The 24,689-nt window shown below is 39.7% G+C and overlaps 1 protein-coding gene across 6 annotated transcripts in view; it reads right to left on the reverse strand.

Annotated features, from left to right (window-relative positions):
- Positions 1 to 24,689, reverse strand: part of rptor (regulatory associated protein of MTOR, complex 1) — a 205,583-nt gene that overhangs the window by 165,169 nt on the left and 15,725 nt on the right. For all 6 annotated transcript variants that reach the window (XM_017693051.2, XM_017693048.2, XM_037536528.1 and 3 more), the window contains exons 3-4: positions 13,678 to 13,780; positions 11,340 to 11,422 (exon numbers count right to left, since the gene is read on the reverse strand). In XM_017693051.2, the coding sequence (XP_017548540.1) occupies positions 11,340 to 11,422; positions 13,678 to 13,780 (186 nt within the window). The remainder of the gene's footprint in view (positions 1 to 11,339; positions 11,423 to 13,677; positions 13,781 to 24,689) is intronic.

The raw sequence follows: 24,689 nt of genomic DNA on the forward strand, positions 1-24,689 counted from the left end.
ACTAATTAGCACGGCCCTAACTGCACGCCTGACTCATCAACACATTCGCCACAAACCATGTCAAGTTATTGAAGCAGAATTCCACCAATTTTAAAGAAACGTCTGCATAATTCAGCAGCTGATGTGATTGTTGGTTGACTGGAGAGACTCACACTACGTTTAACAGATGGGAGCACAATCCTAAAGGGCCAGTTCTTCTACTCTTCAGTTCTAAATTTTCTATTAGTATTAACCCATTTCACCCTAAGCTGCACTACAGTCCCCAGCATGCACTGCAACGTGATGTGTGCCCGGACCTCCTTCCCTCAACAACAGTCTATAGGCCAAAGGTTACCAGAAAGAAAAGATGCCTGGTTTATACATACAGGCAGTTTTAAATACTTTAATTACTTTAAATAGGTTTATTTGTAGCTAATTTAGTTTGTTTTATATAAAACAGTGTGCTCTTTTTTTAAGTACTGTGATGTTGCAGTTTTGCCATGTTTTGAGTAAACAATGACCAGTTGGGGTCACTTCTAATTTAATGTTAATCTAATAAATGTGAGTTATATATAAAATCAAACAGCTGGCCCAAAGATATGCTGAGATGTTTGTAATGGGACACCCCTGCTATAGACAATCTTAAAGAGGAATTCCAGAGATTTTTTAAATTTCTCCATAATTCGGTGGTTGAGATGTAAACAGAGTGGCTCAAAGTGGTTTGGTGTAAAAGAGATTATCCAAAACCACCAGTGAACCTACTAGAGATGAAATGGTATGAGAATGTAATATCAAGATTACAGTGACCACAATTATCACAGTTATCAGTATTATTGCAGTAAGATGTGCAGAAAACATTCCAAACCTGCTATACAAACTGAAATCATTGTATTTTTCTACTGAAAACCACAAAAAATTAGCAGCATGGTGCACTTTCTGTTTGCATAAACATTAAGATAATAGCAGCCGATATCATGTGAATACATGAACATGATATGAAATGCAGGGAAATGTGTGAATTCAGGTGGTTTTATTATGTTTTTAATTTGAATTGAGTCTAGACTCAGCTGAATATTAATACTTCCCCCTGACAAGTTGATACAGGCTATGAATAAAAGAATAATTAAGGTATTTTATGCTGATAACACTTTCTGATAAGGTGATTTAGACTATCAAACTATCCTACCTGCAGTTTTAATACGATGCTTCCTACTCATCAGCATCTTGTACTAATTTTTCCATTTGACCTTAAACGGTGACGCAGTTACATTTCGGTGCCTCATGTGTTATAATAACTCATACCAAAACAACTGCACCATTTAAGGCGGAACGGGAAAATTCCAACAAGAAGCTGGCGATTAAGAAGCCAACTTCAGCTTCACAGTGGCAGTATTTTTAAAAAGGAGATGCAAGCTAAAAATATCTACCTGGAGTTTTATGTAGTGCTACGGTAGGACATTTGACAAGGAAGCACAATTCGTCAGAACACAATCGCTGTAATGTAGCAGGTGGAAGTGAAGAGGATGAATCATAAGATTGAAAGCGCTGCCCCTTTCAGTGATTTCCATTCTGCATGTTCTGTAGACAGAGTGACCATCTTCAATCAAACTTCCCTCTGCACTCTCACAAAAGCCAAAATACGACCACACTTCAGACTTAGAACTACTGTAAAACAGTGTCTCAGACATCAGGCAGTGAATTCATGACCATTTCATGTAATAACTTTCTATGAAGGAGCTTTTAGAGGTGGACGCCTGGTTCCTATCACAACTACTGTGAACAATTCTGAGTCTAAGTTTCTCTAGAACGGAGCACTTCACACCAAACCGCTCTGAACGACTCTGACCTTAACAATAATGTTATGTAGAAAGAAAAAACAATGGAATTCCCCTTCAAGTAATCCGCAACACATCCTGCTTATGTGGTTTCTGACACTGCATACATGCTCTTATCTATTAAAATGTCTGCCTGTTGTCAGCTGTCTTGTGAGTTTTGCTGTTCAATGACCATGAAAAGAGCCACACGACGACATGGTAACTCATCAATCGCAGACTGCTGCTTTGATGTGAAGGCATGTGTTCAATATGCCAACAGTAACATCTTGGCCAATCGTAGTCAATACAGCACGTCCATATGACTTACAACCAATAAACGGTTCCCGAACTGGGCGTTCAGTTCCACTGGTATGCAGCCTTTATGTTGCATGAAGGTCCTTTAAAATTTAAACAGGTTATTCATACTCACAGATTTACAAACACAGCAAAAAACAGTAGCTTTAGATTTAAAACTGGACAAAAGTATGTTGCATAGCTATAAACAGCAGCAACGGCCAACATGACGTCTACTCTTACAATGTGCACTGTGCATCAGTGAACATGTAATATCGGCAGAATACTGGTGCGAGTGGACAACTGAAAGGTCAGGTGTTCTTAGCTGCCTTTGGCCACTGTTATTGCGGGGCTTGTACTACTGTTGTTAACTGTTTGAATTCATTTTATATTCCTTTCTTACTGTTACGCCGATTATTATTTCACTGATTTTATGTCAAAGTGCCACCACAGGCCCCCTACAGACCACTGGTCCCCCGCAACATAGGTCCAAAAACCACCAAGGGGTGCTTCGCGGCCCACTAGTGGTCCTCGGCCGGGTGTTTGAGAAAGCCTGTATTAGAACAAAGTAAACATAAAATATAAAATGTGCCAAATCTTTTGCACGAGCCTCACTGGATGTGTCATTTTTCCCTGATACACTGAACTCAGCAAATGAACAGTGATCGTGCGAACAGGGGCGCCAAAACTTTCGCACACAGCAGTAGATAACAGTGTGTCAGAAATCGCACAGTCAAGTCGTTCAGACATTCCTGGACAACTCCACACAGTCCGAGGCAAGTATGTGATGATTCAGACATGCAGTTAGCATCATGCTCATGGGTGGGGAATATGCTTCCATTATTCATTAGCTGCTTTAGCCACGTAGCCATAGGGCTAAAACTAAAGAAGCAAACTTTAGACGCCGTGTCTTCGCTGGCTTGGCACATCTGTGATTTGTCAAACTATTGCTTTAAAATATCACCCGAGTTCTTCCCTGTCTGCCTGCAGTAAGAGGAAGCGGTCAGCTGGACGTATGGCTCCTTCGTCTCCCGCCAGGCTGAAATTACCCCATCAGGAGGAAGTGAAGAGTGGAATACATACGTCATCCCTAGGAACGTGAGACGTTTTCCCACTTACGGCTCACAGAGTGACGGAAAAACAGCGCAGGAATGACGCAGCTTTGCCTCGTGACTGACAGTAAATCACATAAATGTTTGCATCAAGTTTCCTGGAGAAACCAGTAAATGCAGAAAAACCTCTATTAGTCCTTATGTAAACAGAGGTTTATTTGCATAAAACATTTTCTGATGTAGCACAGTCATTACACAACCTCACACTAACTCTTCCTCTCTCTCTCTCACTCTCACCATCCCTCTCTCGCTCTCTCTTTCTACATTATTTAAACGGTTCTCCGCAATGAGGCGAAGCTTTAAAGCTTTAAATCTAATCAGTAGAAATATAACAGCAGGAGCAAACTAATTAATAATTCAGAAACTGATTTCGACAGCTATACTGCAGCTCGAGAGGGGGAAAAAAACGATTTCTGCCACAAGGCCTTGAAAAGGGTAATGTCTTTTTGAAATGCCCACTGGAAAGCACCTGTTCCATCTATGTGTGCATTTGCCTCCAGGAAATACTGGAGCGCTGCAACAGTATCTATTATCTGATGCACCATAAAACTACTGAATTTTGGGAAAACTATGAAGTCTCACAGGCCAAAATGCATGATGGATGTGTCTGTGGGCAAATACAGGCTGCAATACACAGCAGAGATATGAGTTACAGCAACTATAATAACAATTTACAGAGATAAGGACAAATATCACAGAGCAGACGGCAGAGAGAGACGCATTCTGGACTTTAACATGCCTTTTAAAGCAGGTCTCTATCAAAAAAAAAGCAAAGAACTTGCCCCTTTACCCCAAAACTATAAGGTTTGAAGTTTACTTCTTCGGTTTGGTTCCGGAGCTATGATATTAATGCGCAGTCGGAGGCAAAAGTTTGAACACCCCCAGTTAAATAACTGTTTTTTTTTTCCTAAACAAAAATTTATTTTTTTCTTCATAGTTTCACATTTATTTATTTCTCTTTAAGCAGAAAAAGCATCTAAATGTTAGTTTATTCAATTAGGAAAGTAGTTAATATGTTTGGTCTGTTGTACATAATAAAATACATCAACACATCCTCTGCAGAGAACACACTTAAACGATGTGAAATGTCTGTATTTTACTGCCAATTTTACTGAGTAATTTCTATTCATGTGTCGATTTTAACACGTAGGACAAAATAAAATGCACAACATAAAATTGCCCTGACTGTGAGGAAAAATAGTCCCTAAAGAAAACTTGATGTGTGTAGGTTCACACTGGTGGTTTTGGATGGTAAATAAATTGTCTATATTTGTGTTGTAGTCATGGAGACCCCTGGTTCCTATCACCACCACTGTAAAGACATCTGAACCATTTTACACCAAGCCACCCAGAATCACTGTGTTTACATCTCAGTGGCTGAATTACAAACAAACTGAAGAAAAAAAAAAACCTTAGAAATTCACCTTTAAAATCCAAAAACATTCAGCAAGGCCGACACAAACAGAGCAAGAGTCGTCTTAAAAAGCAGAACGAAGAAGAGAAAAGCAACGAGATGCAACTTCTAGCGGCTCACGTTAATTCACTTTGAGCGACTGCCATTTCAGAGCGGGTGTGTTGCCAACGGGACCCACAACACACAGTTAAAGCTCTTCTGCTGTTTCCTTTTCTCCTCTCATTTAAAATCTGCACACACCGACAAAGTGATCACTCATTAGGACGGCTGTGGGTGGGTTTCTCGCGCTCTCTCTCGGGCGATTAAAAGCGAGGGATGGCTGCGGATCGCAGGGATGAAAGGGAGAGAGGTATCAAATATTGAAGAGGAGCATATTAGGAGGGTGAGGAGGCTGGCCTCTGCGGTAGTCGGCCCAAGAGGAGATTAGAACGGCGGTGAAGAGGCAACACCTTACAGCAAACTTGCAGAGAACACAGCAACACCCGCTCACTGAGCTTTAAAGAGAGCGAGAGAAAAGGCTTCCAGGGCTTTCAGACGGTTGGATGATGAGGGCGCGACGCTGATGTGATTCTACACACCAGAAAAGAAGCTCTGAGCTTAATCCATATATATATATATATATATATATATATATATATATATATATATATATATATATATATATATATATATATATGTATAGAACTACAGTGCACCTATATAGTAAGTGGAGTTGATAAAATGGACAATGAGCATAGAAACAAGGAGGTGGTCAGGATGTTATGCCTCATCGGTGTATGTATTAGGGCTGCAACAAATGACTAATGTGAAAGTGGAATCCATCGGTTACTGAAACAAATAATCGATTATGTGGATTATACATCATTACATTACCAAATGACTTATGTAGCTATTGGCTTCTGAATTTTGCTTGAGGTTGTATTATGCATTTTCTAATTAACAATGAAGATAATAAAAATGAATAACTTGTCAACTTGTTGTCATGAACTTTCCCGCTAATCCAAAGATAAATGAAACTCCAACATTGTTTCCTGTCAAAATTTTAAACCAAGGCTGTGCAAAGTAGCAGCAATAAAATATAACAAAACACTCAGTTTTCCCTTAATCCAGTTTTAAAAAAATGTAAAAGTACATTTAAACAGCACAGTCTGTGCTCTGTGGATTCTGCTGTCCATCTATGCTCGGCTGAAACTAAACTCTACACTAACGGATCTTTAGTGAAACGGAGGAAGGTTAGCATCTCTCCGTGCTTCAGTGAGAGTCGCTCTCCTCTCCCCGTTGTGCTCTGATGGAGCGGAGGGGAAAGTGGTGAACATTTGTGGCAAACCTGCTCTCTTTGAACAGTTAAATTTGAACGATTCTGGAACATTTCATTCCGACGGTAGCCCTTCGTCCACCTGCCCTAGAACTACCTCATTAAACGGTTTGTGAGTGGTGGCAAACGTTCACGTAACACAGAAAACTGGAAATGCTCTCCTGCGTTCGCTGAACTTGAACGCACCGGTGGCCTCGACGTGAAGACAACCATGCAATGTTCACTGAAAGGTGAACGAAGTCGCTGTGAATAATAGTTACTGGCTTCTCTGTTCCAACAGATTACAGAGAGCGTGCATTTCCAAATGGAAAACGTTACCGCTCATAACATTACGCAGGACGGAATTTACCATTAACCGTTACCATTAACAGCAGCTAACTAACCTTGCTCGTCACATCTCAAACCACTGCTGCGCTTCACATACTAAACAGGGCACTTCTAATGGTATTTTTACACACTATTTTGTGTGGCAGTAGGCAGTTTGGGATGCGGCATCTCTTACCAAGAATCTTCTCTGTTCAGTGGACCGACGAGGTTCCTCTTCACACGCTCCAAAATGGACGATGTTCTCCCATAGCCAGCCAAGGTCGGCTTTACAAATAGCACAACTGACCACCTTTTTCCAGAGTTTACCTCCCACACTTCTGAGGATTGTGTTCTTGAGGCAGCCATCGCACTGTTGTTAACTCTCCAGTAAGCGGCGATGTCAAAACACTCCTAATGAGCGCGAGAAAGACGCGTAATGACGTTACAAACCAATCGACTACTAAATTAGTTGCCACTAATTTGGTCGTCCATTTTAGTCGACTAAGTGTGTATGGATACGTTTCGTACCACAGTTAGTTCAGACCTTGCAACATGATTTGCTGAGAGACACTGTATGATTGAGAGTATTTCTGATAATGGCACTCTGAACTGATCTCTCTAAATATCACTCCTCATTTTTTGGCAGTGACATACCAACAACAATCACACATTAAAAAACTAACAGCCACAGCTTTATTAAAAGTGCTAAGCCTACCAAAGAGGCCTATAACAATAGCCAGCGAGGCACGCAAGTGATAACCCATTGCTTCTAATGCAGCACTCTGTCAAATACTGATATTTAAATAGACAACTGATTATATAAGAATTTAAAATCTCAGTTTGGCTCAATAAAGAACAAATGTTATTTACAGTCTGACTGACTACAAAGTAGAGGAAAAACGCACTCTTTGTTGATTCATCCCACAGATTATAAGCTTTGAGTTAAAAAAAAATTAAAAGGCCACCAAAAATCAGCCAATTTTCAAACTTTTCAGCTCCTTTATTCTCTGGCAGTGATTCTTGACTGAGAGCAACCAAGGCCAGCAAGTCTCTTTCCCTCCCTCTTTCTGATTCTCTCTCTTTCCTATCCCTCCTTCAAAGCCTGGCTATTTCTCCCCAACCTTGGACCAAGCTAGCCTGCTCCTTTCCTCACTTCCCGTCTATCATCTCCATTCCTCCATCTGCTGCTGTTGACCCAGGCTTGTAAGATCAAAACTCTCTCCTGGACTCTATCTTGCCCAGCTGAAAGTGTTTAAGTGGGCCAGGTGAGGCCAAACCACTGCCATCTGTTCCAACCAGCAGGCTGCACCTCTCGGATTCCCCAGGAGGGGAGTGCAGCACCTCCTCTGTCAGAACCGGCAGGCGGAGTCATGTAGAAGCCTTGTGCGAAAAGATCAGGACAGACATCTCACTAGGCCAAGGCAAAGAGGCTGTTGCACACTGCTGTCGGAAGCATCTGCTAGAACCAAAAAACTCGTGAAATGTGAAAATTGTTCGGTTGTTATGTAAAAAAGTCCACGGTTTGCAATTAAATGAACTACTCAAGCTAACAGGCTCTGACAAGTTGTGTCGTCAAGGTCGTTAAAAGCTATTAGGATTCTACTGGGCCATGGTTTGTGCAAAAATCTTCTGGGCAACGCGTTTGTTCAGTCTTTCAGACCAGGATTCTATTGGATTCTTCAGGGCCAAGGTTTATTTTGGTTCTCTTGGGCTCTTCTTTTAGAGCCAGAACTCTTAATTTGGACAATTTCAGACAATTGTTTATTTGAATTCAGTTAGCCTTTCCTAGACCAGACTTCAATTAGGTTCATTCATACACTTGTGGGTCATGGCTGATATTTATTGCGTTTATTAGGCTACATTCATTTTGGGTCCAGACTCCCTTGGTGAAGGGGTTCATTTATATTAACAAGACAGTGTTTTGGGACAGAGTTCTTTTGGGTATAATCCGCCTCTGTCAGGCCAGGGTTTGTTCAGACATTTTATGCAAATGTCGGCTGTTGTTAATTCGGACTAATTTGTTCAAGGTTCATTTGGGTTCACTCAGACACTTTTGAGACAGAGGCTGCGTCCAGAAATCCTGAAAGTTACTGCTTTTTCCTACAGATCCTTCTCCTTTCCTCCGTGACCCAAAAACTGATTTTAGGAGGGCAAAAGCTGGGACAAGCTTCCTCCAGGACCTGCAAAGTGCCACTGTATCTTTCCAAACTGCCCCCAACAGAATATCATCGGACAGCTAAGCAGCTTGATGGAATGCGCCAACCTCCAGTTCTATTCTGTCCGCTAACATATACGTGCACTGGTCAGCATCACACGGAGTGTGGAGCAAGTTTCTGAATGCAGCCAAGGTTTATTTGGATCATCTTCAGCAAGAGACCATTCACACTCGCACATTCACATCTTCACTCAGATTCTTTAATGCCAGAGTTCATTTGGTGCCAAAGCTCTCTCACACTCTTGTGCCCAAGTTGATGTGGGATCATTCTGACTCCTCTGCGCAAGGGTTCATTCAAAGTTTTTGATGCTAGGGTTTATTCAGACGTGTACAGACTACAATTCATAATTCCAGACTCTTTTGGAGTAAGTTTAAAGCAGATTCTTTTAATCCCAGATAAAAGGGGATTGATTTGGACTCTGAGTCTGGACTCATATTGGCTTTGTTCTCACAGCAGGTAAAACTGGCCAAAATCTTATCTATGTGGCAGTGTGAAACAGCAAAAAACAACGAATCTGAAATGGTCTATTCTGATTTGAGACGCTTTCATATGTGGTACTGAAATATATGTGGCAATGCAACTCAGTTTGAACAGCCAGGCTGAAATTCATGCAACTTTCAGTCAATCCAGCTCCACATTTATCATAATTTCATGCTGCTGAGATCTCAAACATTTCGGGTGATGTTTCTGTATAAGAATTTAGAAGAGATTCATCACAATCACTCCCTGTTCAAAGACATTTTGAAAGAAATTTGGGAAATTGGGGAAATAGGGGAACAAGCCTGTAGTGTCAGAGCACAGTTAAAGACCTGAAAGCAAAGTTTAAAGAATCCAAGGGTGTAAACCAACCAAGTGACCGCGATTTTTTCACAGTGAGCTTGAACACATGAAATGAAACTGAAACCTCTGGGAGCGACTGGTGTTCGTTGGCAGTTATGATTATTTACCTCTGAATGAGCCCCGTGAAGCAACGTGAAGCAACGTGAAGCAACGTGAAGCAACGTGAAGCATTGTTTTTTTGTATATGCAGGTCAGTTCAGGAGCTGATCTGTTAAGGCCAATGTCGCATATAAGTCACATATATAAGATATTGTGAACAGCCAAACAAAAAAAAAATAGGATTTGGTGAGAATATTAGATTTGGGCCACTTTTACCTGCTGTGTGAAGGTCTTTTGGGTGAGGAGTCTTAGACCAGCTTTCACTTGCTGTTGTTTTGGTCAGGGCTCACTTGGCTTTCACATTTCAAGTTGTTTGCTAAAGTCTCAAACACTTTAGGAAAACCCCAAACCACCACATCTCCCCTAGCATTCTCTGTGTTAGGACCAGCCTCTGATTGAGAGCTCTCACAGATTAATATTTATGCCCAGCTCCACTGTTGCTTAGCTCCAAGCACACAAGCATGTTCATATGCATTTAGAAACAGACACAGCTCACAGAACTACTCTATAGGTTAGAGCACTGCAGGTAGCTGTTCACAAGCTGCACGTCTTTAATGCTTCATGCTCGATATACGCTCTTGATCTACCACTAATGAACATGTTGATTTCAGAGCTATTGATTGCTGCTGCTTGTGAAGAAAAAGGACTCGGCTCACAGGTTTTATTACCCAGCATAAAGCTGTCGTGTGACGCGTTAGAAAAATAGTGCTGGCTTGGATTACAAATCACTCTGCAAGTCAGAAGTTGTGTTTCAACAGCTCTATCCATATATTTCTCAAATTTGAGGCATGATAAAGTATCTGTAGATTTATGAATGCTTATATATATATATATATATATATATATATATATATATATATATAGAGAGAGAGAGAGAGAGAGAGAGAGAGAGAGAGAGATTTCTGAGGAGATGAGATATAAAGTTATCAACTTGCATAAAAAAGGAGGAAGTCAAGGGAAAATAAGCCCAAAAATGGGACGATAACACTATTTGGAAAGTCCACTTTAAATGCTTTGTAAATATCCACTAAACTGAACGTTATTTTCTTTAACTCGAAACCTGAAACCCAAAACTCTCACCCTAGTCCTAGTCCTACCGTGGTCCAAATGCTAAGGATGGGTCTGAAAAGATGTGTAGCTGTTCAAGAAGCCTCACTGAGGCAGAAGACAGAAACATCAAACAAAGTAGGTGCACAATGGACTGACCACCCCAGAGTCCAGACCTCATCAACACTGAATATGTTTGGAGTCTTTCAGAAAATGATCAACCAACTTCTAAGACTGAACTGTGGAGGTGTGTCTGCAGATTTCTTGGAGAAACTGAAAACAATGGAACCTCGACACTGACAAATGGACAGTTTTTCCCTGGACATTAAATAACTGAAGGGTGACTGCTGACATCTGTACTGTATCTACTGAGTAAGTTTACAGCTCAACATTTTACAGATTATATCTAGTCCTAAAACAAGCTCTAGTGATATTGCTTTTCGATCCTAAACCATGACTGTTTCAAAGGTTCTGACAGATGTTTCAACAGTTTCCAGTAGTGCTTGGAGTGCTAGAGTAAATTTCTGTATTATGACAGTAAGAAGACAGCAATAAGAAACTCCTTGACAGGTGGCTGTTCACTTATAAAAGAGAGAGAAAATAAAACAAAAAACAGAAACATCTAAGTACATTAACTTCAGCGATGGAAAGACAAATATCCAATGGATCCACCCTCCAGAGACGACAGGTGTATTTGTGCAAACATCTTAATTAGCTTACTGTTTACCTTTACTGTCATTTAGCAGCTCAACTATATTGGTAAACTATTGCAGGTGGTTACAGCCTAATTCAGGATAGCCTAAATTACAGAGCTGGGATAAGGCAGTTTTAGACCACAGGCGCACGTTTGTGTACATTACTGCTTAAGGGAGGGGTCAAACAATGCAGCAGAAGTGGACTCACCCTGGGTTGCCAGTTCTCGTACTGTTTCTGTAGGTTGGCCCCTATCGTCTCCAGGGCTTTCTGTGGACTCATTGAAAGAGGATCTAGAGAGATGAGGAAAATAACATGGTATACTTCACTCCTGTACAGAACGCAATATTATCATCAATTCCACAGGATAAGTATAAGCCCTGTTGGCACAACCATGGTGCGAATCAAGGCGATAATTAACTTGTCATTATGTTACGCATTAATTATGTATGACGAACAAATCAAACATTTGTGCACTCGGTTTCCAGACAAACAAACAACCTGAAACCTGTCTACTTTCTAAATTACATTCAATTCATTGTAAGTGCCAGAAGGTATAAACAATATTCTGCAGGGCTTCTGAATAAACAGTGGTATAGGAAAGTGCAGTAAAATAAACCAGAGTGATTTTAATAGGAACACTGGTACATTTTATCAAACATGAAGTATGGAGGGCAGCCAGTCCGCTGAAAAAGTGGCAAATCAACAGAAAAAGAAAATCAATTGTTTATGGATCAAGAAATTCATAATTCTGCACCGCAAGCATGACATGCATTCCTGCTGAACACTGTACAGGTGATGTTATTATAGTTTGTAGTGAAAAATGGGGGCACTGGATCTGCTTGCAGCAGCAAAACTACAATGAAGGTGAGAAAAAGGCAATCCTGATTGAATTAGAGAACGGACCCGCTGTAATGAGAGCCTAGCGAAATATTAATATTGAACACATCAATGGTTTAAACATTTTAAGACATTATGGTCCAGATTTCCCAAAATAAAACACTACAATGGTCACCGACCACAAAATGAGTGCTTCATTAAATTTTCTTTTCTTGTCCAATTTGTCACATAGTGATTGTTCATAGTATGTGTGTTAAGGAACATCAAACTTTAACCCGTCTGTTTCTGAAAAACAGGTTATATAGAACAGTGGAAGAGTGGATTAGTGGATGGTAGGCAGGACAGATGGATACATGGAATAAGGCAATAAGTGTATATACCACTGGACAGGTAGACAGATGAGGAGACAGATAAGGTGTCAAAAAAATTGAATGGGTCAATGTGCAAAAGGAGAGAAAGGCAGATGAAAAGTGAACAGATGAGAGGATAAACAAGTGGAAGGATGCCAGACAGACTGAAGGATAAATGGATGGCTTGAGGAATATAAAGTTGATGGAGGGGCAGATGAACTTAAGCATGGATGCAAAATAAATTGAGAGATACAGGGATGAACAGATTAGCGGATGAAAAGATGGGTGGATGGGACTTATGGATGAGATACATAGATAGATGGATGGATGGAGTGAAGAAAGACTGATGGGTGAATGGATGGATGAGCTGAGGAAAAGACAACAGACCAGACCCATGGATGGATGGATGGATGGATGGATGGATGAAAGGATGGAGGAATGGACAGACTGATGGATGGATGGACCAAGTGGCAGACTGAAGTATGAATGAATGACTTGAGGGCTAGGAAGATAATGGAGGGATGGATGAACCTAAAGATGGATGTTGGACAGATGAGAGACAGATTACAAATGGATGCAAGGGTGGATGGAAGGAGGCAGTGATGGAAGAACAGATGGCTAAGGAGACGGAAGGGTGGATGGATGGTTGGACTGAGGAAAAGATGGGTGAATGGATAGATGGATGGGTGGATAGATAAAGGGAGGGATGGAAGAATAGATGGAGGGAGGGATGAGGGAATAGATAGATCGATGGGTGATGGATGAAGGGAGGGAGGGATGGATGGAAGAATGGATAATTGGTGGAATGCACGGGTGAATGGATGGTTAAATCGAGGAAGAGATGGATGAATGGATGGATGGACACAGGAATCAACAGACACACTGATGAATGGATGCATTTACATGTTGTTTTGTTTTTGTTTTTTTAAATATGCAAATATAGTCAGATACTGTTTACCCCGGCAAAATGTCAGGAAGGTATGAAGGTACAAAAACTAGATACGGCCTAGGCCTAGTGAAAATCATGGAAGAGGGACTCGTAACCATTTCCTTTCACATTCTGCATGAATGGTGATGTTTCACGAATAGATAAACACCACTAACTGCCAAGAAGTCTAGCGGGCACGGGTTTAATAAACTATAAGACACACATATAGTTAAAAAAAAAAAGCAACATGTATAATATTTTTTTTTTTTTGGCTAATACATTTTCTTGTTGAAGGTTGGACCTTGTATACACCCATGTGCACAAAACACAAGCAGTCCCGAACACACTTGGAATGACATAAGCAAACTGTTGCCCGTCAGTGTAAAAGCAGGGTAAGGGATGGAGAGATGGGATAAATGGACACTCTTACCGATCCAGCACTCCAGTCTGGCACAGGGAGACGTCTTCACCACGTCAGGAGGGTCAACTCCAACATTCAGACACAACACTAACGCCACACTCACCGTCTTCATCTAGAGAGAGAGAGAGAGAGAGAGAGAGAGAGAGAGAGAGAGAGAGAGAGAGAGAGAGAGAGAGAGAGAGAGAAAGAGAAAGAGAAAGAGAGAAAGAGAAAGAGAAAGAGAGAAAGAGAAAGAGAGAAAGAGAAAGAGAGAGAGAGAAAGAGAGAGAGAGAGAGAAAGAGAGAGAGAAAGAGAGAGAGAGAAAGAGAGAGAGAGAGAGAGAGAGAGAGAGAGAGAGAGAGAGAGAGAGAGAGAGAGAGAGAGAGAGAGAGAGAGAGAGAGAGAGATTAATAACTCCCAATGCTCTAGTCCAAAAACTTTTTCCTCCCTGCAGTAGTGAAGCTCATGGACAGTGAGGTCAGTAACAGCTCAGCTGGCTTTGGATAGAGGCTTCAAAAAAAAAAATAACAAAAAAAATTATACAATAAAAAGCCAAAAATGACGAGACCCGACAGGTCAGCAAAGGGCCGGCGGGGTCAAATAAACTTCACAGCTACAACTGAAAGAACGGTCAATCCTCCACACACAGGCTTTCAGATACACACAGAGAAACAGACACACAGCACTGATGAGCAGAGTGATCGATAATCTGAAGCATGAATTTCAAAAAGACACAGACACACAAACAGGAGAGAAGATAAAGGAGAAATGAAATCGCTCCATCACAGTGATAAGGGTGAAGTGCCCTGACTGACAGCTCAGGCCGCGGAGCTGTTGCCGACAGACATTTGGCCGTTGATGGCGCAGGCAGAGGGGTCCCCGCTTTAGCAAACAGAAGATGGACGACTGCGATATCGCTGCTAACCCAGCGACATGCTGGAGAGACCACGAACAAAACCCTTCAGCCAACCGCAGCCAAGACACTGACCTTATCACTGCTCATTCACACCTTCAGCACAGTCCAGTCCCTGCCATTAACAAAGAATTACTAAAGATACTTTACTCCCCCATCATAGAAAACAATTTTCATTGAAGATGAAAGTGTAAAACGATGCTGCAGCTCTGCAACTTCATAGGACTGAATTAATTAGTAGGACTTTAGGAAGCTGTAAGTGACAAAGAAAGTAAGATGTGTCCAGAATGGGGGTGTGTACATGCGCTTAATAGTCTGATCATAATTGGACTTCTGCAGCTATCCAGTTATTCAAATGGAAAACGGTACACTAATTTAGAAATCTGACAAAGTGAGCTGGATCCTAGCTCAGAAATCAGATTTCTCAGTGCATGTAAACTCTTACTCTGATTTCTTTCAGATTTCTCAGGCTGTGCATGTGCGAGAACAAACCAGGGCTCCAGAAATAAGTGGGCAGTGTCACGACAAGATGCAGCAAAACACTCCTGGAGCAACAGTGAAACCAACGATTTTAGGACTTAAATATTCTTCATATTTTAGATGATGTATGTTCATATCGTGGGTAGAGTGATTTAAAAAAAAAGTTTAATCTTTACATTTTGTTTAAGTCTCATTGTATTCTGTGAATTTATTGGCTGGTTGCAGAGCAGAAATCTGATTAGTGTCTAACTCATGTAGACGGATTTTTCCCATTACCCAATTACTCAAGTGCATGTAAATCTGTTGACTGGATTACTGACTAAATCTGAGCACATATAAATGCACTCAATGATGAACAGAGCTGTGGAAGGTTCTAAAACAACTAAGAAACCTGGAGGACATCAGATATGAAGTGGTACTCAAAGTCCAGAATTCCTTGCATTTAAAAAGTGGTGAAGTTAGGAAACTTATCAAGAAATTTGAATTAAATAAATAATGGCAGTACATTATTTACCATTTAATAACTTTCTGCCCCCCCCAAAAAAAAACAAAACTCAAAATATAGAGTAAAACATCTTCATTACCTTCTAGACTTCTGTATAGTACTGTAAGCTACAACATATCAACGTTATTATTGAATAAAAATAACTGCAAGTATTGTGTTTGCAACAACCAGGGAACAACACAATTTTTCAGACCTGGTACAAGCACACATTTTCAGTACTTGTCGATACAGAGTCTGATACCATACTGAATAACCCACTTAGAATTAGGTAGTTGTGGTGTAAATAAGTGCAACATACCTAAACGGTTAAATCATTCAAATCTAGCTGATATTAAATGATTTGCATTTGCCAGATATGCTACATTAGTCACCTTTAATTGAGCAGCGCTGCAGTGGAGAAGAGCAGGTTTTGCTCCACATCAGAAGTGCTTCTGTACAGCTGTAGTAAAGTATGTTTCATAGCTTTGATCCTTATCCGTCTCTTTCAGCAGCAGCACAGTGATGGCACGAATCAAATCCAAGGCTAAAGCACCCGAGGAGCTCAGGCTTCCAGTTTTACGTCAGAGGTCTTTTGTGTGGCTGTCATTAAACGTTCTCTAAACTCAGAAACACACTGGGCAATTTCAAAAATCTTGTTCTGTGGTGACTCACACTACACGTATGAAAAATACATGGTGTACAGACAAAGTCTACAGTTTATAAACTGTAAGCTGTCCCGGGCGGCATAATTCGGAGGCTGCATTTGAAGGCCGATTGCATCACAGCGGCGCGATCCCGGCTATCCCGTTTCAAAGGCTCCGTCATATGCAGCCGAGAAATGTGCCCTTCTTTTCCTCGGAAATGATGAAATATCTTGAGCCAAATAGCTAATGATACAAATGTAAAAAAAAAAAAAAAAAAAAAAAAAAAAAAAAAAAAACCTAATGTGGTCTGAACCAAAGCACTTATGCCAACATGCAGGCGCAGACAACGAAGCATCTACAGCTCAAATGAATGAAAAAATAAGATATTAAAATCAAAGTTTCTGGCTCCACCTTTAAATAACTTTGAATGATTGAATGAAGTGGTGTTTCGTGATGCAATGGTAAGGGCGAACAGTGGCGCTGTGACAGCAACAGGAGACTGAACTTTCCCCTCCTCTGCTGTCACTGCAGGGTCGCCTACAGAGCAGCGCTAGTATCTGTTAATGAAGTGATGTAGTTTTTTATTTGTGCTCTTTTTTAATCAGTGACTCGTTTGATTGATTGACGCTTGAAACTGAAGTTGTGAATGAGCGCCTGTGCTTTCCAGTCTCCTTCAGCTAACAGTCAAATGTCAGTGCGATATCCCACTATTGCTATAGTATGTTTGTGTGTCACGTGTAGTATATATGTTTTCTCTGCTTTCTGATAAAAGATAAACAACTTGTATATTTAGTGAGTATTTTTGAGTGGAAATTAAATAAACAGCGCATTCTGGCTTTCGCACAGTTTAAAAATACATTCAAACAGCCATGCAGAAGTCAAAGCATCCCAAACATCTTTTGAAAATTTCTCAAGGTCGGACAGTCCTGGCATCACCACTCGATAGAGCCTGACAGCTAAAACACAAAGGCCTGGCCACAGAGGCACTGACCTGTCCTGAAGTCCGAAAACATCAGATTCTGTCAATGCAAGTATGTTACTGAGGAGTGGAGGCTTAGGTAAACCGCTGAAGTACTGGAAGAGGGATGTTACTGAGAGAGTTACTGAGGCCCAGAGGTGAAGAGCCTCGCTAAAAGAATATTAATGCGTCACATGGACTGAGGTAGTCAGCGTTTCAGGCTTCAGAGTTTAATAAAACATAGCCAGCAAGAAAATGACAACAAAGTCAGGAAAGCAGCATAAAAGAACTCATTTCAAGCTTGTGAAGTGAATCAATCCTCATCAATACAGCACTATGAAAGCTGCTCAGTAAGGATGGAAACATGTATATGAGGGCAGTGATTTTTTAACTGCATTGATTTTTTTGGAATTATTAATTAAAACTGATTATAAAATATTCAATAAACTATAAATTACCTTAAGGGAAAGTTTAATTCATTAAATTTCACAGCAAGTCATAAACAAAACTAAGCCCACCAAACTGCTGGTTTTATGGAGGAATTCCAACAATTTTACAAAATTAAATGGTTAAGGTGGAAAAAAAAGGCAGATTTTTTTCTTTAATTTTAAATGAAAGGCTCAAGAACTGTTCAGTGGTGAATGACTACAATGCAGATATAGACATTTTATTTACTATCCAAAACCACCAGTGAACCTACATGTGTCTTCTGAGTTTTTATATGGAGTGTTGATGATGGCAAAATCTGAAAAATACGTTTCTTTGGGGGCTACTGTGCCTCACAGCGCCCTGTATCCCTCCACCATGAATATACTAAAAAACACATTTTGGGTCAATGGCATCCTCAAACCTACTCAGACACCAGGCAGTGTATTGAAAACCATTTCATGCAATAACTTTATTTTAGAGGTGGACGTCTGGTTCCTTTCACCACCGCTGTGAACAATTCTGACTAGGTAAGTTTCTATAGAACAATGCAATTTAACACCAAACCACTCTGAATAACTCTCTTTACATCTTAACCATTTATTGATGTAAAAAAAAAATTAAATCAGTGGACATTCACTTTAGTCATTTCACATCAAACCACTCTGAAGACTTATATAAGCTGAAACATTGTGAGACGCAACTTATACAAATATTATATACTATATATCCCATTAACGTTCATGACAATTCTCCCTCTTTTTAATGAAAAGGCACCAGACCTCACATCTACTTTTGGAATCAGAGGTGGGCGATATGGCAAAAATATTGTTCTGCGATACATCAAGAAATTTTTACAATAAACGATGTCACAATATTTTTTTTCAGACATCAGATCAGAACAGAGGAAAAAAAAATGTAAACAATGATTTTCATTCAGTATTTGGAAGTAAATCTAGTTAAACAAGAGAAAAGTTGCTCTCTTTATAATGAAACATGGTCAGGGTTTTACAAGTACTGACAATGTTCACATTATATGTGCATCTATGTGTTTTTCTGAACATATGTGAATATTATGCATACATATTTACACGATACGTTCAGAAAAACACACTGCATTATAACAATTTATCACAATAAATACACACACACATTATATATATATATATATATATATATATATATATATATATATATATATATATATATACATACACACACACATTATATATATATATATATATATATATATATATATATATATATATACACACACACACACACACACACACACACACACACACACACACACACATTATATACGCACACACACACATACATATACACACACACACACACAAATATATATATATATATATATATATATATATATATATAGCGCGATGGCTATATAAATGACTTGGAAAGATTGACTTGGTTCCACTGACTTGCATTAAAAATACAATTCTAATTCTAATTTTGGAGACACAAGGTTTTCTTCTGACAACAGCTATATATATATATAACAGTTAATATATATATATTACACACACACATATTATTTATATATATATATATATATATATATATATATATATATATATATATATATATATATATATATATATATACAGTGCCAAAATGAACCTCCACCTAAAGCCCCAGCAGTATAAGTATACGTGAGTCTGCACAATTTGTGATAATTCATGAGCTAATAACATTATCTGCTCACAAAGGGATCAAACACCTGAGATTAATAACGCATTAAAAACTCATATGCATGATAATAAACAGGCTGAATGGATGCTGATGCAACTTCAGATGGGGGAGTCTTATCATCTCAGCTGACCCCAATCACCAAGGAGAAATTACTCATCAGGTTCAGATAGAGACAGTTATCCCTGATGGTCATGTTAGTCCACCACTGATTACGGTGGGACTTATGCAGTCGATGAACCGCTGCCAGACGTGATGAACTGGGCCAATTTACATCATTTCAGGAGGAAGAACGCGCTACGAGCAGATCGATACGATGTTAAGTACTTGGTATTTCACAAATGTCAGTAGAAGTGCCGATTTAAAACGGCCCACGTGCTACATTTTTCTTCATTTTTTGGTTTATGTATTCATACATGACCATTTTCCAAAGTCTCTTCATCTCTCGGAATTAAACAGGCTGCTTTTTTCTGTGCCTTTAAGACGGATATGTAAATGAGCTCTTCTCTGACTGGCCAACCTTGAAATCAAAAGGCAGTCCAGGCTGAAACACTATTATACCACCAATGTGAGTGGGTGGGGCCAAACTGCTGTAGGCTGCATAGACCAATATATGCACAGATGTGTGTAAAGGTTTTGGCAACCCAGTCAAATTATTATCATTATTTTTTTATTCCTACTGTAAATAAGTGAACATCTCGTCTACAGAGAACAGACTACTACACATTTTAATGCAAAATTACATAAAATGTGGTATGTTCAAAAGTTATGGCGCATTTTGTATTTATGTTTTTGTCCCTTAATATGCTCAAATAAAGTGTGCACTAAAATGTCTAGCAAAAAAAAGCTTGTTCCCTGTCTGGATGTGTTAATTTAGAAAATAAACAATGTTATTGGACAATATAATTATTTTATAAATGAAAAAGAGCTATGAACTAAAATTACAGTTTGATACTTATAAGCATGGTTTATTAAAAAAAAAGAAAAAAAAGAAATTGTTTAGGAAGGAAAAGGAAGAAAAGTGATTAAATAACAGCCCAACATTTGTTCAGTTACTACGGTTTGTGCACCTCTGGTTAAACTACATTACATTTTTACATTATATTACATTACATTACTCAACACACTTCTGCAGATTTTAATGCACAGTTACTATTTATTTGCTAAATTTAATACATTGAGGAAAAAAACTAAATGTGTTAATGTTATGGCACATTTGATATTTGAAGTTTTTTCTTCTTTTCGAAAGATTCAACAAAAAACAGAACTTGTGTTAGGATTTGTGGATTAAAATATGCAGAAAAATACAACATTTACCATATTCACGGTTGTTCCCTGTAGAGGTCGTCGTAACTTATTCACAGTATTAACTTCATGCAGTTACTACAGTACACACTTGTTGTTTACAGGCCACATCACACCTATTTTTAATAAACATGACCAAGACTAAAGAGGCCTGAGAAACCCTCTCCACTTCCTTTCTTCATTCTTTTCCTCCCTCTCTCCTTCCCTCTTCCCTGCTGTTGCTGGTTCGGATCAATAGCCACTGATTACTTCATTTGTTCTGCATGCGATAAATTAGGGCAATTAAAACACACACAGACATCAATCTTCTATAATGCCAGACATGCACCAGACTGCAACCACTCACATAATTCTGTGACAAAAAAAAATCAAATGTTGAAATTGAATTTTTTTTTAAATAATTTTTTAAAAAATATATGTTTTTTTTTTTTATTTGATGCCAAGAACACATGCCAAAAAAGTTGGGACGGGCATGTTTACCACTGTTTCATCACCACCTCTTTTAACAGCACTCTGTAAGCTTTGGGGAAAGGAAGTGACCAATTGCTGAAGTTTTGAAAGTGAAATCTTTTCCCATTCTTTTTTGATTTGGGATTTCAGCTGCTGAACAGTTCGGGGTCTCCTTTGTTGTATTTTTCACTTTATAATGCCCAAATGACCAGTGGTTAACATACCTGGACTGCAGGCAGCCCAGTTTAGCACCCAGAATCTTTTAATACTGAGCTATGCTGTTGTAATACATGCAGAATGGGGTTTGGCATGGTCATGCTGAAATAAGCAAGGCCTTCCCTGAAAAAGACGTCATCTGGATGGCAGCGTATTTTGCTAAAACACGTACATCACTCAGCATTAACGGTGCCTTCACAGATGTGCACGTCACCCATGCCATGTATACTAATGCACCCCTATACCATCATGAATACCGGCTTTTGAACTGTACGCTGATAACAAGCTGAGTGGTCTTTATCCCAGAGGACGCAGTGCCCATGATTTCCAAAAAGAACTTTGTTGATTCATTGGACCACAGGACATTTTTACACTTCCCCGCAGTCCATTTTAGGCCCAGAGAAGGTGGCAGCATTCCTGGATCCTGTTTATATTTGGCTTCTTCTTTGTGTTGAATACACAGAAGTGCTCCTGAGCTCATGCAGTGATTTCTACTACAGAATCATGTCTGTTTTTAATGCGGTGCCACATGAAGGCCCAAAGATCACAGCCAGCTAATACTGGTTTTTTCGCATTGTCCCTTGCATACAGAGATTTCTCCAGATTCTCTGAATCTTTTAATGTTATTATGTGGTGCAGATGATGAAAAGCAAAAGTTATTTGCTGTTTTGCATTAAGAAATGTTATTCTTGTATTGGTTATAAAAAGAGGCAAATAGTACAATCATGTATTGCTTTTTTAGCATTACACAGCTTTACCAGCCTTGTGTTGCCGCTGTCCCAACTTTTTTGGAAGGACTAAATCTGGCAAAAAAAAATCTAAAAACATTATTTGACCAGGCATTCCTGGACTTTTGCTTATAAGACTGTAAAGCACAAGACGCTGCATATCAAGTCTACTGAAAGCAAATTACAGATAGGAGAGTTATTTTTCTTGTCTTCATCATTGTAACTACTACTTTACTGTAATACAGAAAAAGGCTCATCACTCTTTGCAAACATCTATATCACACTCGACTGAACAGGACAGAAACAAGGCTGAAACTGAGAAACACGTATCACTACTGGTTAAAGACACACAACATGCACAGTATCCATGGGTGGTAGAAACAGAGAGCGAAAGAAAAAGAGAGCTAACAGATGAAGACAAGTGAAGTAATTACAGCGTCTGATCTTCTGTGTTTTGGAGGATGTAGACAACCCAGTCTGAGGGCAGGGAAACCCCAGAGGAGAAACACACCACACACACGCTCTTCTGAAGAACACACAGCACAGCAGCCGCAAGCAAACACACTTCTGTTAACTCGGGCCTTCTAGAATCCCACAAAAACACATTTTCCAGCTGCATTAGAGGAACAGCATGGTGAAAAATCTCATTTACATGATTTTTTCTAACTTAAAGCAAATCTAGTGAATCAGCCAAGCCATGTTTGGTCTCTGAATGTAGCACTTAAGCTATAAGGCTAATGTAGCTAACATGTAATGAACTAACTTCACTCCGTAAACAGACTTGCTTGTGGTTTCTGTGTAACACTTAGCAGCAGCAACTCTAAATTTTAATTTAATTTGAATTTTGTGAATCGAAATGCTGCCCCAGCCGGGTGGCCGGGGTCCTCTCTGTGTGGAGTTTGCATGTTCTCCCCGTGTCTGCGTGGGGTTCCTCCGGGTTCTCCGGTTTCCTCCCACAGTCCAAAGACACGCAGTCAGGCCAATTGGACGTGCTAAATTGCCCCTGGGTCTGAGTGACTGTCTGTGTATGTCTGTCTGCCCTGCGATGGACTGGCGACCTGTCCAGGGTGTATCCTGCCTTCTGCCTGATGATCGCTGGGATAGGCTCCAGCACCCCCCCAACGACCCTGACGGAGAAGCGGCTTAGAAAATGGATGGATGGATGGATGGATGGATGGATGGAATTCAATACTTCCTTTACAGCAAAAAACTGTCTGAAATTGTGCCCTTTGCTAACATAGAATCCATTTTAAGCCTATTAGCGCTTTCAATACCACAAAAGCTCCACATCTGAAACAAAAGCTGTGCTTTTTAGAGTCCTGATCTGACAACTGAGCCACAGGCTAATATGTTAGGCTTGTGCCAGAAGCTAGCATCCTAATCATAACGCAATAATACTATACAACAGCATATCACTGTTGTTGGAAGAAAACCTCTTATCTCCATTTTTGGCGTTTTTTTCATTTTTGAAAATTTGAAAATGCCTTTTGCTCTTTACATTGTGTGTGAATTTCATGAAGAATGGACCAAAAGAAACAACCCAAACTGACTTGGAAAAAATTCTGGTTCCATTGACTTAGAGAGTAGAGTAGGTTTTTTCCTTCTCCTGTAAAGTTATCATTTTGGAGATACGAGGTTTTCTTCCGACAGCAGCGATATGATACAATACCAAAGAGAATGATGCTCTGTTTTTTGTTGCATCTCTAACTGTAATCTACACAAAGGCAGAATAGTGTGCAAACGTTTGTGGGGTTACCCCCTGGTCAAACTACATTACATTCTGTTTATTTTCTAATTACAAATAGGTTAACACGTTCCAGATAGCACGCATATATCAGTCCTCTGGCTTGAGAAGGTCGGCACCCCGCTTACTGCTTGGTCCTTGGACCGCCCAGATTACTGTCCTGCCTACAAGCTCTAATCAGTTTTAAATCTCCTCAAACAGATTTTAAATGCAAACAGACTTTCATTTTGGAAAAGAGAAATATTACAAACAACTGAAAGAACAAAAAAAATGACTAGGCTGAATAGAACATGATTTTATTGAAAATGTTGTTGCAAGATTAAAATTTTTTACCAATTATAAACTAATTTACAAAGTATACCAAGAAAGGACGAAAGGAAAAAGAGCGGAAAATGAGCGGAATTCTGTCTAATACTCTGCTTAAGCACCTGTGGGCCGCCCAGAAGATGCCAAGCAAAATGCCAGTGGAACGCTAGCTTTGCCATCAGCAGGCCAACAGTGGCCCACTATCCCCTGCTTCAAAAAAACACCCAGCAGTATAATATATATATATTGGCGGATGTAATCTGTTCTGTTTAGTGATATAATTAATATTTTAAAAACAAAGCCTGGAGGGAGCTTGGGGCTAATCAAATCTCTGCAGAAAGGTGATTATTTAACAGGAGGAAGCCTACAAATGCAAATCTAGTGTGCTTTTAAGCACACTCAAGGGCTTTTTAAGCACACCAAAGGCTTTTAGCTTTGTTACTGTTCTTTGGAAAGGGACAAACGTGGCTGTGGTGTTGTAGCTGCCCAGACATCCAGACATATTAAGCAACCAATGTGCTTACAGCAGCAGTTCACAGAGCCTAACAGAGCTGGAGATTTTCATTAATAAAATTTACGTTCGGAGACAGGTGTGGGAAAACTCTTTACTACAATTTCACCCCTAGTAAAGTCTAAGTGCACTCTAACTGCACCCTTGCGTCGAGCACTTG

Source organism: Pygocentrus nattereri, chromosome 30 (genome assembly GCF_015220715.1).
Source record: "Pygocentrus nattereri isolate fPygNat1 chromosome 30, fPygNat1.pri, whole genome shotgun sequence".
In the NCBI taxonomy this organism is placed as follows: domain Eukaryota; kingdom Metazoa; phylum Chordata; class Actinopteri; order Characiformes; family Serrasalmidae; genus Pygocentrus; species Pygocentrus nattereri.